We start from the raw sequence: 18,221 nt of genomic DNA on the forward strand, positions 1-18,221 counted from the left end.
GTGCGGGGGGGCGGGCCTCCTGCAGGCGGGCCCTTAGTGTGGGGAGACACTGTCCTGGGCAGGACCTTGCCCCAGTGATGGAAAACTGGGCGCAGGGGGATGGACAGGCGGGCCTTTGGGTGACCTCCTGCTGACCTGCAGAGCCCAGACCCCCACAGCCTGAGTTGGGGGGCCAGGACTTGGGCACTCCCGAGATCAGTGCGGCCAGCTCCCCCTCCCACTCCACGTGTCTGGGGCACCTCCAGCCCCTGTGCGTGCCGTCCCCTCCCCCTCTGCCCTCCCCCGCTGGGATTTTCACCTGGACCCTCCCTCTGCCGCCCCGTGGAGCACCAGGCTGGGGGCGGGGCCTCCGCACCATCCTAGGGAGTCGCGGTCCAGCCCGTTTGCCAAAGCTGCCTCGCAAACCTGCGTCGCGGTCTGTGCAACGGGAGGGTCTGCCTCCAGGGCTTCTGTGTGCTCCCTGGGCCTGCGTCCCCATTCACACAGTGAGGGCTCACACAGGAGGTTCTCCGGGGCGTCCTCCTCTATCTGTGGCTGTGGTGTATTCTGGAAACGGGGTTCTCCACAGCTCCCATTTCAGAAATCTGACAAGAGGCCATGTCCATAGGAAGCGTTCAGGAAACTTGGGGGGATTCTCACGATGTTCAAAGGCACTTTGCACCTTTGGGATGTCTTGTTGGCAAGATGGGGCCCAGAGTCCAGCCAGAGGCCCCCCCAGCTCCCATGGCACCCACAGGGCTCTGCGACCTGAAACGCAGCCACAGGCGTGGGCGTTTTTCAAAAATGCATAAGTGGAAAGTAGCAGAGGGGCGAGGAGGGAAGGAGTTCGGGCTGAGATCAAGGGGAAGGAAACGGGGAGGGGGCCGTCAGGCCAGAACCAGACTGCCGCTGGGTGACCACGGCAGGGCAGCAGCTCTGCCTTCCCCAGCACAGCGCAGGGCACACAGCCGGTGCTCCATGAATACTCCCTCGACCGGGCTCTAAATCTGCCCCCCACCCTGGGCCCTGTCCCAGGGGAGCAAAGCAGAACCAAGGAGCAGAGGGAACTGGGAGGAGAATAGCCCCTGCGAGGGGTCGCGGCCACGGGGGTCGTGCGCAGAGCCTCGGCCTCGCTGCTCCGGGGCTGGCTGCCTGGGAACGGGGTGGACGAGAGACCAGGCAGAGGCAGATGACGTGTCGGGGGAAGAGCGTTCCTGGCAGAGGGAACAGCAGAGGCAAGAGCCCTAACCGGGAAAGAGGCGTGACGGTTGGGGAGAGAGGACAGCAGCTGGGACAGGCCTGGTGCTCGGTCTGGGCTCCCTGGGTATTCCTGGATGGGGGCGGGGAGCGGAGGCACCGGGCTGCAGGGGCTGGAGCCAGGCCAGGGAAGCCTTGGCCCACTCCGTGGGAGAGCAGCAGAGCTGGGCCATGACCCGCTGCAGAGGTTTGACTGGGACCGTTCACGGGACCGGTCAGCTCATCTGACCTCCGTCATGGACGTGCTCCCCAGCATCTCCAGCCCCGATCCGTGGACGCAGGACCAGACCCCGGCAAGCCCTGGCCTATCTCTGCACTCAGCAGTGGCCTGGGGCAGCGTTGTGGGGAGGGCTGTGTGTCTCTGAATCCCTAAGGAAGGGAACAGGCACTCAGGGAGCACCGGCTGTGTGCTCCACGGCACTGGGCGGCAGGCAGTGGGCGGCAGACTCGTGTGTGTGTGGGGGGGGATGAAATACAGATAACACAGAACTCACCGTTTAGCCATGTCCAGTGTGTGCCTTAGTGGCAGTAAGTGCGTTCAGGAGGCTGTGCAGCCACCAACACTATCCATTTCCCGAAATTTTCCGTCTTCCCGACAGAAGCTCTGTCCCCGTGGAACGCTGGCTCCCTCCCCCTTCCAGCCCTGGGCGACCTTCCTTCCACTTTTATCCATGAATTTGAAGCTGTTGTTTTAACTCCCAATGTTTCAGTTGAGGAAACGGGCTCAGGGAGGTGAGGGGCCTGCCGGTGGGATTTAAGCCCAGGTGCACCGCCGCCCCCAGCTTCCTGGACACTGTGGCTCTGGGCCCCGTGGAGACGAGGGATGCACTGGGCCAGGAGGTCTGGGGTCCAGCCCTGCACAGCCACCACCTCCCCGTGGGCCCAGGAAGCACCTCGGGACCTCAGTGGGAGCAGAGTAGATTGGCTGCCTATGACCCAGGCGCACCCAGCAGGGATACAGGCCCGCCCAAAGGACCCTGCTTCTTCCTTTCTTGCTGCACGCCATCCCCGGGGCACTGGAGAGACACCTGGGGTAGTGTGGCCCCAAGTCTGGACACTAGAGTCTCCCAGGCCCGGTGTACATCCCGCTGCTGATCTGCAGAGCATCAGGAGGGCCTGCCTGGAGGAAGAGGAGCTAGCCACCCCCCCAGGGCCGTGGCACCATGGTGTGAATGAAACCCAGAGCCCAAGCGGGAGCGGGAGTCCCCGTGACAAGAGGACCCTCTCACGGGGGCCCTAGTTTGGGACCTGGGGCAGTCGTGCCCAAGGGCTGGGTCTGCAGATGAGCCCGGGCAGGCCTGCCCTCCTGGTACCTGGCCACGGGCCCCAAGGGGCTGCAGCCCCAGGGGTGAGAGCTGAGGAGGGCTCGGCGCCTGGCCCATGCCCCTCGGGGTCTCCCACCCCGCCTATCAGATGGCAGGGCCCTGTCACACCGGAGCCTCATTCCCTACCAGGAAGCCGTCTGCCTCTGTCCATCTGACGCAGGCCACGCGGATGGCTCCATGAGCTGCGGCCCCACTCCCACCTGTCAGTCCTTATCGGCCCATCCGGAGAGAACCACTCCAGAGCCTGCGGCCCCTGTTCTCGGGCACGACTCCCGTCTCCTCCTCCGCGGGCCTCCTTCATACTCACAGCTCTATGCCGTGGCCTCGGCCACCCTGCCACGTGCCGTGGCCTTGGCCGCCGCTCCCGCCCCGCGCTGTGGCGTCGCCCCGCCCCCTCCCCACCAGTCACACGTGGGGTCTCTGTCACGTGCTCCGAGTGCGTTCTTGACAACCGCCTCGGCCCACAAGTGGCCTCGGGGCCCTCCCCGCCCCACCCAGGCCACGTGGTCTGCACCCCTCCCCCAGGAGCGTTCGTAATCGGTTCTCCAGAGTGAAACAATCTCGTGTAATCTATCAGCGGCTATCGGGCCCATCGGAGGCCGGGAGTGGCCGGGCCCGGAGATGGCGCCAACCTCTAGCCTTGATAAAGTCTCCGAGTTCAGCAGTGATGAATGTTGAGTAAGTGCAGGCCGCCGATAGGATGTTGACTTGGCAGCCCTGCGGCTCCGGCTGAAACCAATCTCTCCCCTATCAGCCGGGCTGGGCTTTCTGGGCTTTCTCAGGCCCCGCTCTTTCTTCCCGCCTCCTCTGCTCCCCTTTCTCTCCGCCTTGCCCGCCTGGGCCCCTGCCCCCAGGGACCAAGGTGGGGGACCAGCCCGCTGGCCCTAGCCCGAGAGACGGGACAGGCTCTGGGCAGGGGAGGATGCAGAGCCAGACCAAGGAGGTGGCAGAGAACTGGGGACTGCCTGGAGGCGGTGGCCGGGCCTCAGCAGCTGCACGCTGGAGTCCTTCCTGCAATCCAGCATCCACATTCTTCCGCTTAGTTTCCCACGGTGCCGAGAATAAACCCCGGCCGGCCACCCTGCTGCTCCGGCTTCTCTGCCTCTGTCTCAGCCTTGGTGCTCTTTCCTCAGCCGCAGCACCCAAACCCACCAAACTCCTTCCCGATTCCGGGACTTTGCACTGGCACTTCCCTCTGTCTAGGGTTCCCCATTCACAGTCCCAGCTTAAATACCGCCTCCTCCGAGGAGCCCTCAGTGACCACTCCCACACCCCCCCACCATTCTTTGTCCTGTACCCATCCTGGCCCTTCGTGATACCCAAGGTGTGTGTTCACCCCCCACCCAGACTGTTTACCCCCATCTGGACCTGCTTGCTCACGGCTGACCCAGCACATGGAAGGCCTGGTGGAGGGAATCACGGTGCTCCTGCGAAGGACCCCCATCCGGGGGCATCTTTATCTCCCGCAAAGCCCTTCCCTGTCCACACTGACAGCGGCTCTGTGAGGTCGGTGGGTTGATACCCATTTCCCATATGGGTAAACCGAGGCCTGGGCAGGTTCCCCGGGCACAGCGCAGTCTCGGTTCTGCTTGGTCCTGAAGAGCCGTGTGGCCCAAGGTCCTGCTCTCTGAGGGCGGCTGCTCCTGGCCCGTTTCCCTCTTTGCGCTGTGGAGCCGGTTCCCCCACAGGCTGGTGCTGGTGCGGGGCCTGGCAGAGCTTCGTAAGCTGTCGAGGGCTGTGCTTACTTGTCTCGGGTCTGAGCCAGAGGGAGCAATAGCTCCTGGAGGGAGGGGCCCTGGGTGCCAGCTGCTTCACACCCCTGCTGACCCCCTACCACAGCCAGGGGAGCAGACGGACACCCCCCGTTGCCTCAGGGAACAGTCCGAGGGGGCAGACAGCAGTCACACAGACCAGGGAGGGGGGCTGCCCACAGGGGAGGGAGCCAGGAAGGGACACTGAGGCTGAGGGAGGGGAGAGGAGGCCTGGGAGCCACACAGACCTGGGTCCAAGTGCCCCCCAAGCAGGCCCCCATCTCTACAAATGGGGACGGTGGGTTTGGGGGGCCTCGGCGAGAATGCAGGGCTCGGGAGGAGAGAGCAGGTGGCAGCCCGTCGCTCCCGTAGCTGTGAGGCCTTGGGCAAGCTTCTTTACCGCTCTGTGCCTCGGTTTCCCCACCTGGACGATGGGGTGACACTAAGGGTCGTTACAAGGATCAGAAGCCCTTGTGGTGAGTCCAGAGCCCGGCCTGCTGCAGAGGCCGCCCGAGCGCTTGCTCTGCTACCGTCATCATGGTCACGGTGATGGTGGCATTACTCCTGCCTGGGACAGGCCCAGCGCTGCCCGTGGTCCCTCCTGCCCTGTGCGGCCTCGAGGGGTGATGCGTGCCGGGGGTCCGGACGTGGCCCTGGGGCCGGGGCACCTAAGCCCCCCAAGTTCGCCCGTCAGCTGCAGGCTGGCCGCAGGGGGAAGTGGTGGTGGCTGGGGTTGGTATGTGGTGTAGACCCCCGGTGTCAGCGCCCCATCTCCCTGCATCCTGTGGAGCCCCACACTCACCCAGGCCTCAGAGCCCCAGGCAGGGCCAGCCAGCTTATCTTCCGCCAGTGGGGGCAGGGGGCTGAGTCCCTGCTCACACCACCCCCCAACAAGCAGGCTCAGCCCCCAGGCTCCCCTCTGGCCCCACCACCACCACTGTGGACCCGGGTGGCCCCCAGCCATGCCCGGCTCTGAGCCCACCTGTTCCCCTCCCCCACCTGTCCCGCAGTCACCAGAGTTCCCGGCGCACCTACTGTGCACCAGAGCTGGGGATGCCCCAGTCTCCAGGTACAGAGACGGAGAAGGCAGTGATGGAGTAAGTGTGCAGCGAGGAGGCGGGCGGTTCTGAGCCGGGACGGTTCAGGCCAGGACGGCCTCACCAGAGCCAGGGGAGGGCGGGCACCGGCGTGGGTCGGGGTGGCCGCGGCCCACGGTCAGGGCTTCAGAGACGGAGAACCGAGGTGCACTCCACACCCTTGCGGCCCAGTTGCCAGACCTCCTGTGAGGAGGTGAGAGCACAGGTGCGAACAGTAGGGGTCTGGGGGAGGGACAGGGAAGCCAGGACAGTGCACAGCCAAGCGGGGGTGCCCGGCGCTGCGTCAGCCGGGGGTGTGGAGAAGTGACTGGGAAAGGCAGTCTCAGATCCTGACTGACCCCTGCAAAGCTTTGGAGAGAAGTGGGTGGGGATTTGGGCTGCTGAAGTGTCTCTTTGTTGAGCCTGGGCTACAGGGGGCCCTGGGTTTTGTCTGGGTTACCTAGGACTGTCCTGCTCATCTTTCAGTGAACATGCCTCCAAAAGGTGAATGACACTTAAAGGATGGATTTTATTGTATGCCACTGATATCTCCCTGCGATATTTTAATGCGTTCAAAGCTGAAGTAGGTTGCAGCACTCGTGTTCCTTAGAGTACGGGGTCCCTGTTCCCGGAGCGCATGGGGCCTCCGCTGGCCTCCGCTCTGAGCACCCAAGCTCTTCCTCGATGCCGAGGGCTCCCCTTGCCCTCCCATGGCCCAGAGTGTGTTGTGCCAGCGGCTGGCCACTCTCCTCGGCCTGGCTTTCTCAGGACAGCGTGCCACCAGCACCTCCCGGGCGTGGCCTGGTTGCACATGGGGCCAGGAGGCTGCGCGCATCAGGTCCAGCTCACAGCCTGGCAGCAAAGGCGGGTGAATCCACGGCCACTCAGCCCCAGCCGTGCTGGGGACCTGCCCACCCAAGGCGGGGGCCAAGCCTGAGAGGCCGAGGGTCCGGGCTCAGGTCTGCTCCTCTGGAAGGAGGAGTGAGCCCCCTGCTGCAGGGTGCGCCCGCGCACCACCCAGCCCACCCTTGGCGGGGAGCCAGGCTGCCCCCCAGCGCCCTCCCGTCTCCTCTGTCCCAGGGCCACGCCTGCCACCGGGTATGGGGCGGGGGAGGACCAGCGTGGGAGGGCATCTGGACCCAGGCCCCCGGCGCACACGGAGGTTCAGACCCTCGCCCTCCCCTCCGCGGGGCAGCCTGCCCACTCGAATAAGCCATTATCTCGCCAACATCCTCTTTGTGGTCGCCCTGGCTGTCAGCAGGAACTGATCCTGGGTTGATGAGGGCCGCTGGCGGGTCACAGTGGAGGCCTGTGGGCCCCTCCCAGCCTGAGCTTGCCGAGGAAGAGAGGCCCCTCTATGCTCCGCGGGGGGGCCCGCATCTCGTCCCTGCTGCCGTGGGTGCAGCCCGCTAGGGGCAACGCCGGCAGCACCTCCCATGGCGTGGGCGGCGGGGCGGGGTCTCCCTCCGTCCTCCGCTGGGCACTGGGGGAGGGCAGCAAAGCAGCAGAGCAACACCCCAGGGGACAATGCGAACCAACGTAAGGCTCCAGGGATGACCCGAGTGTGGGAGAGATTTCAGAGGTAGGAGGAGGCCTCAGCCAGGCAGGGGAGCTGTCCTGGCAGAGGGACGGCGTGGGCTAAGGACCCAGGCCTGGAGGGGCGTGGACAGCGGAAGCAGTTTGGCTGCCATCCAGGGAGTGAGGGTGGAGGGAGCGGGGAGGAGCTGGGAGCCAGGACGGCCCTGTGCTAATGGGCCTGGACCTCCTGCCAGAGCGGCCCGGAGAGCAGTGGGCAGCTTCTAGCCACGTTTGGGGGGTGGACATGAGGTGGACCCTCCGAGGGTGTCCAGCATCCGTGCTGGGCCTTGGTACCCTAGCGGGAAGGTGGGCACGAGAGGACCCACAGGCGCCCAGGGGGCCTCCCAGATCGTCAGCCTCCCCCCGCGATGCCTGCACCCCTGTGCTGTGCGAGCTTCTCAGGGACCAGGGGCCGGGACCCACCTTCCTTCTAAGTGCTGGCAAAAGTTTTAAGAAGTTCTGGTTAAATGGGACCCTTTCTAGGCCCTGATGACCTTCCCTGGGGCCGAGGACCTGCCCCTGTCTGCCCGCCTCCCCCCTTTGCCCCTTTCCTGGCAGCCCTGGGCTCTGAGGCGTGGGCCACCCCTGCCCTTCACCAGAGCCCCGTTCGCTGGGCTCCGCCTGCCGCCCCGTCCCTGCTGGGGGCTCCCCTTCTCGCCCGCTTCTCTCCGTCCAGCTCAGCCTGGAAATCAGCCCAGCTCCTCGTTAGAACTGCGGGCAGAGAGCAAGTCACATGGTCCCGAGGGGCTGGGGCCGCCTCTGTGCTCGGGGCCTCTGTCTCCTCGTCCCCCAGCCCCAGCTGGACCAGAGCCCGTCCTGGCTGGAGGGGCCCAAGCCCCTGGGACACAGCGCAGCCGCCCTCGGGGAGAACGGGGCTGTCCCCACCGCCTCCTGTCCCTGCCGTGGCCCGAGCTGCCCCACTGCCCGGCGGTGGGAAAGTCTGAATCTGTTGCTATTTTCTCTCTGTTATCGGGCCCTTATCTGGCTGCTGTGTGCCGCCCAGAGGCCAGGGTCTCTCCCTGGCAGCGCCATGCCCCCTCCCGCCCACCGGCTGACCAGGGCCAGCGGGACAGGAGGCCGGGCCATCCTCCAGCCTAGGGGGAGGTCTTTCTCTTCCACCCACACTGCCCTCCTCAGGCCCCAGACCCTCATTCCCCTCCCTCCAGCCGTGCCCCTTGGTCCCCACGCCCCTGTCCATGCCCCGCCCCCCATCGCACCGCCAGAGGGGCAGGTGTGGCACCTCCCTGGAGAGTTGAAACAATAACAACAGTTGTAATAATAACCCCAGGTCTGTGCTCGGCACCCACGGGCACCACATTGCTGAGCCCTGAGCCCAGCCCATGACACGAGGCTGCTATAACCCACAGCTTTCCGTGAGGAAGCTGGGCTCGGGGAGGCGTGGCCTGCACAAGGCCACAGGCCTCAGCGTCCCGCTCTTCCTTCTGCCTGGAGTGCTCTTCCCCAGCCCCGCCCGCAGGCAGCCTCCTGTCCCATCCCAGATCTCCACTCACTCGTCGCCTCCTCCAGGAAGCCTTCCCTGACTGTCACTCCACCTCTCCTTGGTGGCAATGACCACACTTGGATTTTTCACGTTTCTTTCCTAGGGGGTACGTGTTGGCTGCTGCAGGGTCCCCAGGACCTTGTGCAGGGAGATGGACTCGGGGGAGGTTTCATGAGTGAATGAAGAGCGCAGGAGTGAACGGCAGTTGAGAAGGAGGCCGTGGGCGCTCAGGTCCACCGCACCCCAGGCTGTGCAGGTGGGGATGTCGGGGGACGAGCAGGGCCGCATGCCCACCAGCGTCCACCCCACCCCCAGGCCATCGGGCCTGCGTTCATGCTCCGGCCCTGACACAGAAGGGGGCCTGGCAGGTGCCACCTCTCCTTCCTCCTCTGTGGCATAAATGGCTGTGTAATGGCAGCCACATAGCGGGGCCGCAGGAAAGCCCCACGCCCGAGGTCAAGCGCGGAGTCCAGGTGGAGGCTCGTGGGGCTTTGCTCTGGTTGTTCCTCCTAATGTTTCCGGTGGCTGGGGGGCGGGCACAGCCTGCAGGGGCCGGCGGGGGTTCGGCCGGGGCCTCCAGATTCCCTGTCCAGTGCTCTGAGCCACCCCGCGCTGCACGCCACCTGGCAGGTGCACCCCAGGGCCACCTCGGGCGATTCTGCCTTCCTCAGGTGCCAGCTCCGGCTTTCTTTGGGGCAGTCATCCAAAGGACCCCTCGTCCAAAGGCCCCCCAGCTGCCTCACATCACAGCCGGGAGGGCCATCAATCAGCAGCAGCCTGGGCCTCGGAAGGGAGTTGGGTCATCCCGCTGCACAGAGCCCGTCTCCGTAATTCAGTTTTAAAGCATGAAAAAAGGGAGTTGATGAAATTCCGCTATCAGCGCCAAGCCAATATGCAAAATATCTCACCCCCAATCAAATAGCTATTATGTTTTCATTTCCATTTCGGCGTCCGGCTTAATGAGCAGGAGACGGATCGGCTGGCGGGGCGTCTGCTCGCCGTGATAACTGAGGGGCTTCGGGCAGCGGGGGCCGGACCCACTGCTGGTGACCACCGTCACCACCCGTGGACGCCCCAGACAGGTGCTCGGCCTTGGGCCCAGGCCTCTCCTCGCGCCGGGCAATGGGGCCAGCGTCACCCTCACCCCAGGTCATCAGCGGGCGGGGGGAGGCATGGGGCCACACCTGCAGCAGAGGAGGGCCGTGGCCTCAGCAGCGTCCACGTGGGTGGTGTGTGTGGGGAGTCGGGCTCCTGCCAAGGGCCACAGGCAGGTCAGTCCACGTGGCCGGGCCTCCGTTGACTAATCCGCAAAGCGGGCATGACTCGGCCTCACCTCTGGGGTGTCGGAAGGCTCCCAGGCACCCGCCCATCGTGCCTGGCGTCAGGGCCTGCCTCTTGCGGGCCCCTCCCTCCTGCTGGCCCTCCACCCCTGGGCTGCGAGGTGGGCGGGGGGCTTCAGGGAAGACATTTGTAGAAGGCTGCGCACAGGGCTCCCATACAGGCGGCGCTTAATAATAGCAGTGCCCTGCTGGGTGCTGGGTGGTAGCAGCTGATGCTGGTGACGGGTGGTGTTTCCTGCGCACTTACTACGTGCCAGGCGCTGACCGCGGCTCCACACAGGTGAAACCGAGTTTCGTCCTGCGGGGCCAGAGCCGTTCTGCTTTCCGACCACAGGAAGGTGGAGTGACTTGCCTGTAGTCACACAACAAGGACACCGCCTGCCTGGCCATGGGTTGGCCTGGCTCCGTAGTTGGGGCGTCTGACCATACAGGGCCCCACAGGGGTCGAGCAGGGTCCTTCCTAGCCCAGGGCACCCCGGGAAGCAGCTGCGTCTCACCCCAGCCAGTGGAGAAAGCTTCCTCCCAGGTGGAGTGGGGACCCAGGTGCACAGGTGGCCCGGGGGTGTCGGGGGGCTCCAGCAGTGGCTCCGAGGCAGATGTGGGGCAGGGCTGGGGCAGGAGTCGCAGCGTCGCATCCCGCTGTGGGCCTGGAGCCGTTCGCTGGTTGATGACTGTCTGCTGTGTTATCAGCGTGTTAATTGTGCTGGAATGAATTAGCGCATTAGGGTAAATTGCTGCAGCCGCAGCCTCTTTCTTCACGCTCCTGTCACGCTTTGTGCGGAGCGGGTGCCTTTGTTCTCCCACAAATGGAGCCGCCAGGAGCTCAGGGCCTCCCTGGGTGGCTGAGGCCCACCTGGGCGGGAGAGGCGTGTGCCCGGCATTGCCCGGGTGCAGGGCTCTGGTCGCTGCAGTCCCCGAAAGCAGAGGCTTCACACCCATTCTCCAGAGCCGGCCGCTGAGGCCCTGAAGTCCCGGCGTCGGCAGGAGGGACCACAGCTCTGGGGCACCATCTCCAGCTCTGAATGAGCCGCAGAAGCACCTGGGCTTCTAGAAGGAGTTAGGCAAGCAGGCCTGCGAGCTGTCCGCCAGGGCAACCGGCAGTGCGGGCTGGGGGCTAGTCCCACGGCCCAGGGAGCCTCTGCCTTCCTGCCCCGGCGTCTGCCAGGGGAGGTCACGGGGGGTCAGGCCTCTCACCTGTCCCAGAGGCACGAGTCGGGTGTGCCCAGCCCGCCGCAGAGCCCACCGTGCGGGCGCGTTGATGAGAGACCGTGAGGCTTAGCCCAGGGCTGGTTCTGTGTGGTCTGAGCCCGGCCTCGGCCACGGGAAGTGACGGGAGGTGAGTGCCCGCGCTCCTGCTATCAGTACAGCTCTGAGGGGTCCCGGGGAGCCCGGGGCCCGTGGGTCTGTGGGGCCAGAGCTAGAATCCAGAGGGTGCAGCCGGACAGGTGTCTGCACAGGAGGAGCTGGGGAAGGTGGTGGGGCAGGGGGCAGCGCTGCCCGGGCACCTGTCTCGGGCCCCAGGGCCCAGCTGAGACGGGGTGGAGGGGGCCTGTGGGGGATTCGCAGAGCGGTGTGAAGCGGGACAGCTGTTCTCCGCCGTTCTCCCCGCCCACAGCGCTGGCACTGCCCCTCTGACCTCGGGGGCACAGGTTGCCACCCTGGCCTGCACTCCGGGACACGCTGTGGGTCTGGCTTCACCACCCTCCTAGGTGGTCTGGGGACTCAGTCTGCCTTCCCACCTGTACGGAGGGCTCCATGGGGCACCTCCCGCGTGAGGCCTGAGGGAGGATTAGTGGGCCGCGGAGGCTGGACTGCAGACGCTGCGCACCCACCTGTGTCCCATCAGCCATTTACCCCCTTAATCAGGCTGACGAGCTCTTCCTGTGTGCCAGGCACCGGGGCCCGCCCTCTGCACGTTCCCTCAGAACCTCAGACCTCAGAACCTGAGTGTGGCAGCTTCCTGGAGGAGGGGTCCCAGGCCCAGGGGGCAGGTGTGCAGAGCCCCGGGAGATGTTTACCTGCGGGGGTTGTGGATGTGCGCCGGGACCCTGGGACCCCGCAGCCCCAGAGGCCCCGCCCAGAAGACGCCAGCGCTGCGCTGCGCTCTCGCGTGGAGCAGAGGAGAGGGGAGGGGTCGGGCTGCCCGGGGCCAGCGTCCCGGCAAGAGCGGCCCGTGGGGTCGGCAGAGGCTGCGGGGCAGGCGAGGTGAGCAGGAGGCCGGTGGCCCCCAGGCGTTGGTGCAGGGCTTGGGGTGGGTACGTGGGTGGGGTTCGCACATCTACTCATGGGGGACCTGGGGGAGAGCCCCCGTGCTGACGGCCGCTCCCTCGAGGCCTCTGACCGCCTGGGGGGCCGAGACCCTGCTCGGACCCCACTGCGCCCGGCCCCGGGGCTGTGCCTGTGCCGGGGGGGTCAGGACGCCGGCTGTGGGGGGCAGCGCCTCACGACTCCCCTGGGGCTGTGTCTGCAGGTTCCCTCAGAGACATGGAGGCCAGAGAAGAGGCCCAGGCCGCGGACACCGGCCTCCCGGAGCGAGAGGCCACAGCCCTGGAGCCCGAGCCCCCGAGCCCTTCCAGTCCAGGTGAGTCGGGCGGTGGACGTGGCAGGCTGGGCCCTGGCATCCTGGCACCCTTCCCCGCGTCCGCATCCTCGCTGCGACTTCACGGGAGCCAGTTCCCGCTGAGGACTCAAGTTCTCACACCTGCGAAATGGGCGGTGCACCGAGCGGCGTCTGTGGGCTGCCCGTGCCCACTGGGGCTTGGAGGGGCTGGTCCGGGTAGAGGAGATGCACACACCTGCAGAGGGTCTGGGAAGCCCAGCCCTAGTGGCAGAGATGGGCAGAGCAAGGCCCCGGTGGGGAAGGTCTAGTCCAGGGTGAGGCAGGGGGTCATATGGGCACTGAGTGACCTGGGGAAAGCCACACCCCTTCCCGGCCTCCGTGTACCCTCGATGAAACGGGCTTGCGTGCCTCAGCACACGTGGGGCTCGGTACCGAGCAGGTTCTCCTGTTAAGGCAAATCACCCCATTTTACAGACGGGCGAATGAGGCCCAGAGAGGTTAAGTGACTTGCCCAGGGTCGCACAGCCTGTAAGCACCTGAGCGGAATGCAACCCTAAGTCCGGATTCAGGTTGGTTCTCCCGTCCCCTCTGTCTGCTCCCCACCCTACCCCACCCTGGACACCTGGAACCTCTCCTGGGGCCCTCCTGGCAGTTTCCCCAGGGTTTTGGGGCACTTTTCTGAAGCTGAGAACAGGACTCGGAAGGAGAGACTCCCACACACACACCCAGGGCTGAATTAACCTGACATTAGGAGGCCTTCTCTGTCTGGGTCCCCGGAGGGGCCTCAAAGCCGGGCCATCCTCTCAGGCCCGCTGTGCCCTCAGAGACCCCCAAAGACCCCCCAAGAGTCTGGGCCTCACTGTGGTGGAGACCCTGGGGGAGGTCAGTGCCCTCACCCCTGTTTTCCAGAAGGGGGAGCTGAGGCTGGGGGGTTAGCGGAGGGAGGCTTGGCGGGGTGGGCTCTGCCCTGGCCCCTGCTCTGAGCCCCTCTCCCCTCGCCCCCCTGCACCCTGCCGGCTGTGGACAGCAATCTCACTCACATCCCCATTCCATACCACGAAGCCCTTGTGCACAGAGGCTGAGTTACCCCCAGACAATAGTCCCATGGGGGAGACGTAGCCATAAATGGGGCCGTTTTAGTGGGTGGTGTGACCAGGAATGAAGGCAAGATGGGGTGGGTGTGGCAGTGAGCAGAAACCTGCAGGACAGGTAGAGTTCCTTGTGCTACACACACCTGTACGTGCAAAGGCCCTGGGGTGGCACAGAGAGGGGACAGGAAGAGAACCCTGCAGGGCTGGGACTGGGGGGTGGAGATCCTACACAGACGGTGGGGGGCTCCTCACTGTGGACCCCCATCCCCAGAATGTGCCAGAGTCTCCCCCGGCTGACCACAAGCCCCCAGTAAGCCTCGTCCTCTGAGACCCGCTGGCCTGTGTCCCTTTGCCCAGCGGCAGCCCCTTGGGGTCACTGGGGCTGTGCAGTGAGGAGGAGGCTAGGCTAGCAGGACTTGAAACCAAGGCAGGGGCTCCCGTCACCCGCAGCTGCCCCGGGGCAGCAGGCGGGGTGGAGGCTCAGGGCCTGGGCTCTGGCGCTCTGTTCACAGCTGTTACTGTCTCTACCCTCACCGTCACCATAAGTGTTTAGTGCTGCGGCCAGCGTTCACCCCGGCCTGTCCCCGCCCGGGCTCCTGCCCTTTCTGAGCCTTGGTTTCCGCATCTGTAACGGGGCGCCAGCCCCTCCGAGGGCCCAGGGAGTGGCGAGGGGCCCCCCATCACCACCACCGTCATCGGGTGCTGCGTGCTAATGGGGGCCACGCTCTCCAAAGGGCTAGCGGCTGGTTACTGGTGGACTTTGCCCTGGGGAGCCGGGCCTCTTATCTGATCTGGGAGCTGGGCTGCACGGGGTGGGGGCGGGGGCGGGACTGGGGAGGAGCTGGAAAAAAACAGCCGGGGTTGCACCTGGCACAGGCCTCAGTGATAACGCGCCGATGGGCGCGATAAGACGGCAGGAGCAATGTCTGCCTGTCGGGCGGGCCCGGTGCGGCTCCCGCGCAGTGGCTGGAGCTCGGATGCCAGGCGCGTTGATTTATAGCCAAAAATAATAGGACTTTTATACCGTGTGATTGATTTATTCGATGTTAATCACGGCCCTTATCGCGGGTATTAATAATCTGCCGGGCACGTGACGTCACCAAGGGGGGGCTTTTACGGGCGCTCATCGATTGGGGGCCGTGGTGGTTATCGGGCCCAGCAGGGAAGGCAAATATGCCCTTTGGGCTGGAATTTGGTGCGGGGCCTGGCGGAGGAGCCCCCAGCTGCCGGCCGAGGAGACCAGGGATCCGGGCCACGCGTGTGCCTGCTGGCCTGGGCGTGCCGGGCGGGCAGCTATCGCTGCCGCAGTTAATAAGGGGCTGAGGGCTTTTCAAGACCAAAAATGAAGGGGGAGAAACTGAGATGTCTGGCGGCGCCCCCTGAGAGCAAGCTGGTGGGGGGAGGGTGGTGGCCGGAACTGCGCCACGTGCTCACCCACCTGGGCCTCAGCGTCCCTCCCGGCCACAGGCTGGGGTGGGCGGGCAACTCGGTGCCCCGAGGCTCAGTAGAACCTTCTGGTGTTTTCCTTCCTGCAGATGCTACTCCTCCACCCCCACCGCTACCACCTGCCCCCACGTCCCCAGGAGGCTCTGAGGAGACGGAGGGTCCGGAGCCAGAGACGAGGCTGGAGGAGGAAGAGGCCAGCAGCCCCTGGAGCGGGCCAGGTAAGCGCGCCTGTGTCCGGGGTCTGGCGGCCTTGTCTCTCCAGGGCAGCCCTGGGGCCCAGCCTTCTGGGGGTCCTGGGAGCTGGCCACCCTGACAGCACGGGTGCAGCAGGCCCAGGTCTGTCCTGTTGCAAAGTCCAGCCAGCCTGTGGGCCAGCGGCTTCCCTGGAGGTGGGCGCCAAGCTGTGCCGGTGCTCAGGGCTAAACCCCAGGGCCCTAGCAGCAGATACGCCTCTGAGGCTTCCCTGGAGGTGGGAATGCGAGTCTGGAGCGGCCCGAGTACCTGCGCCTTCCCAGCCCAGCTAGGGGCTCAAGCCTGTGTGGGTGGAGAGGACCCACCCCTGTGGTGGCTGCAGCGCGTGGCGGGGGGCCGGAGGCCGTTCCAAGCCACCGGGTCCTGGATCAGGAGTGTCTTTGAAGGCGGTTTCGTGCTCCCAGCACTGCCCCACCCCCGCTTGTAGCTGGAATTCTGACCTTGGAGGGCCCACCAGATGTGTTGTGCCCGCGGCTCCCCGCTTCCACCGACGTATGAGTATAGGGCAGGCTGGGCGTGTCGGCTGTTGTCATGCTTCCTAAGTACAAGCGACGCGGCTGAGGGGAACCGGGGCAGTTCGGAGGGGTCCTGGGAGCTGCTGGGTGAAGGAGGGAGGGCGTGGTCCTCGGGAACAGAGGGAGAGAATGGAGGTTGTGCACTCAGGCCGGGCGCACGTGCACATAGCAAGCACGCATCGAGCACCTGCTGTGTCCCCGAGGTACAGCTCTGAGCAAACAGGGTCCTCAGAGAGCTGTGATGACACAAATGCAGTCAGTGGCCAGTGGAAAGGAGGCACGTGGCAAGGGCCTCATCTTGCCGGGGGGTCAGGGAGACCACACCAGGGCAGAGAGGACCCCCATGGTCTCCCAGGGGTGTCAGAGATGGCCTCCTGCCAGGTTCAATTTGAGTGGCCATGTGGACCCTTCATCAGGATCCCAAAGTGTCAAGGAAAGAGTGCTGGGATTGATTAGTGATGTCTGCGTGGCACCAAGGAGATGAGGTGGCACGTGTGCCTTCTGGTCCTCCTGCTGATTTAACACACCTCTTCCTACAGTAGGTAGGTGTCTGAGGCCCAGAGAGGGAGGGATGGGCCTGGTGGTCCCAGCCTAGATGGTGACCCCAGACCACTGGGAAACAGTCTACTGCCAGCGTCTCCCACCTGCATGGGCCATGGTGCTGCCTGGGAGTGAAGCATCCTGGGTCAGACAGGCTGGGGGTCCCCTCTGCTGCCCCAGGACGGGAATGGGGCTTAGCACAGGGACACCGCTGCCCTCCGGATGGACTCGGCCGCCCTCTACCCCACTTCAGTGACTCAGTGACAGGCAGGGGAGGGGCCCCAAGGGCCCTGGCAGGGACGTCCTCTCCTCACAAGGAGCACCTGGCCAGGGACAGGTCGTGTGTGTATGAGCCCCTCACAGCCCGGTCGGGCGCAACTGAGCCAGATACCCACCTGCCGGGGCTGGGCCATTCCGCACACAGGGGACGGTGCTGTGGGACTGGTGCCCGTGGTCAGACCGCTCTGCTGCCTCCGTTTCCCCAGCTCTAGGACAGGGTAACGACGAAGCACCCAGAGACGCTGGCTCAGCGCTGCCTCGGCCCGTGGCTCGCACATTCCAGGGACCGCCTGGTGCCGGTGGGCCCTGATCGGCCGCTGGGCAGGCGGGGGGCTGAGAGGGCAGCTGCTGGATAGGGTGACCGTGGGGAGGCATGTGCGAGGCGGTCCTCACACCAGCCCCTCGAGGCAGGGGTGAGGCGACCCTCCCCTTTACGGAGAGATCCAGGCACAGAGCAACTAAAGGGTCTGTCCACGTCACCACCCGCGAGGGGGCACAGCCAGGATGCAGACCCGCCGCCTGGTTCTGGAGCTCAGGCAGCAAGTGTGTAGACGCCAGCCTCAGCTGTCCTCCGGTCGGTCCCCGCCCACCCTGCGGACTTAGTATCACCGTCCCCGTTTTACAGATGGGAAGGCAGAGGCCCCTGGAGATTGGAACCTGGCCCCGGAGTGGCCGCGGGGGCCGTGGCTTGGGTGGGTGCACCCAGGAGCTTCCTGCGCTATTTGCGTCCTCGGGGGCTGGGGGGCTCCCTATCGGCCCCCACAGATAGGAATTTCTGTGCAGTGGGCAGCGATGGCCCGATAAGCAGCCTCCGGCCAACCGCCGTGGTGGCCGCCCCCTATCAGACCCCAAACAGGCCACACTTATCACCCGGCCGGGAAGCCAGAGAGGCCCCGTGGGCTCTTATCTCACAGGGGCCGCCGTGCTGGCGATAGGGTGGCAGGCTTGCCTGGGTCGCCGTCCCCAAGGGCAGTGCCCAGCCCGGGAACCGGCAGGGGGACAGGGGTGTCCAGCGGGGCCTTCGCTGCAGGTCCTGGTGCCCTGCGAGCTTCCCCGGCCCCTTTCCCTTCGCTGTCCCTCTGGGCCCCGCCCCTTCGTGTCTCCTCCCACCCCACCCTCTGAGTTTGTCTTTTGATCTCCACTTGCCCCTCCTGCCCCGTCCCCCATGGGGAAAAGTGCAGCCCTGGGGACCCGACCTGTGCCTGGGGGCACCCCCACCTTTCCCTCTGGGATGGCGGGCTGGTCTGGACCACAGGGCACCCTGTGCCGTCTGGCTTTGAGGAGTGACTGGGCCCCAAGCCTCGGTTTCCCATGTGAGCTGCGTGAGGGGAGGCCCTGGAGGCCAGGGCTCGCACACACCTTGTGCCGCCCCTGCAGGTGGTCGCCCCCATCTCGCCTTTCTGGCCACTGTCTGCTGGCCAAGACTTGGCTTGTGGGTGAGACCCATCGCCCGGGGAGGGTGCTGACACTGCAGGGTCCCAGGGGCAGGTGACATCAGCCCGGCAGAGAGGCTGGGTCTCAGTGCCTCTCTCCAGCTGCATGGCGGGTGCAGCGCAGCTGCCCTGCCTACAGCAGTCAAGGCCCCGAGCAGGTGGCCACAAAGACCCCCAGGAGATACCACACGGCACCAGGCAGGAGGGAGGCCTCCCAGCTCCTGTCCTCCCAGGGGGCTCTCGACACGCGCTGCAGACACAGCGAGGTCCTGGACCCTTGAGGGCTTTGTAAACACGA

The 18,221-nt window shown here is 65.7% G+C and overlaps 1 protein-coding gene across 1 annotated transcript in view; it reads left to right on the forward strand.

The window, feature by feature from the left end:
- ZFPM1 (zinc finger protein, FOG family member 1) overlaps window positions 1–18,221 on the forward strand; it is a 66,969-nt gene that overhangs the window by 12,944 nt on the left and 35,804 nt on the right. Inside the window, 2 exon segments of the mRNA XM_060000914.1 lie at window positions 12,278–12,388; window positions 14,994–15,122. Of these exon segments, the coding sequence (XP_059856897.1) occupies window positions 12,278–12,388; window positions 14,994–15,122 (240 nt within the window).

Source organism: Delphinus delphis, chromosome 20, assembly GCF_949987515.2.
Source record: "Delphinus delphis chromosome 20, mDelDel1.2, whole genome shotgun sequence".
In the NCBI taxonomy this organism is placed as follows: Eukaryota; Metazoa; Chordata; class Mammalia; order Artiodactyla; family Delphinidae; genus Delphinus; species Delphinus delphis.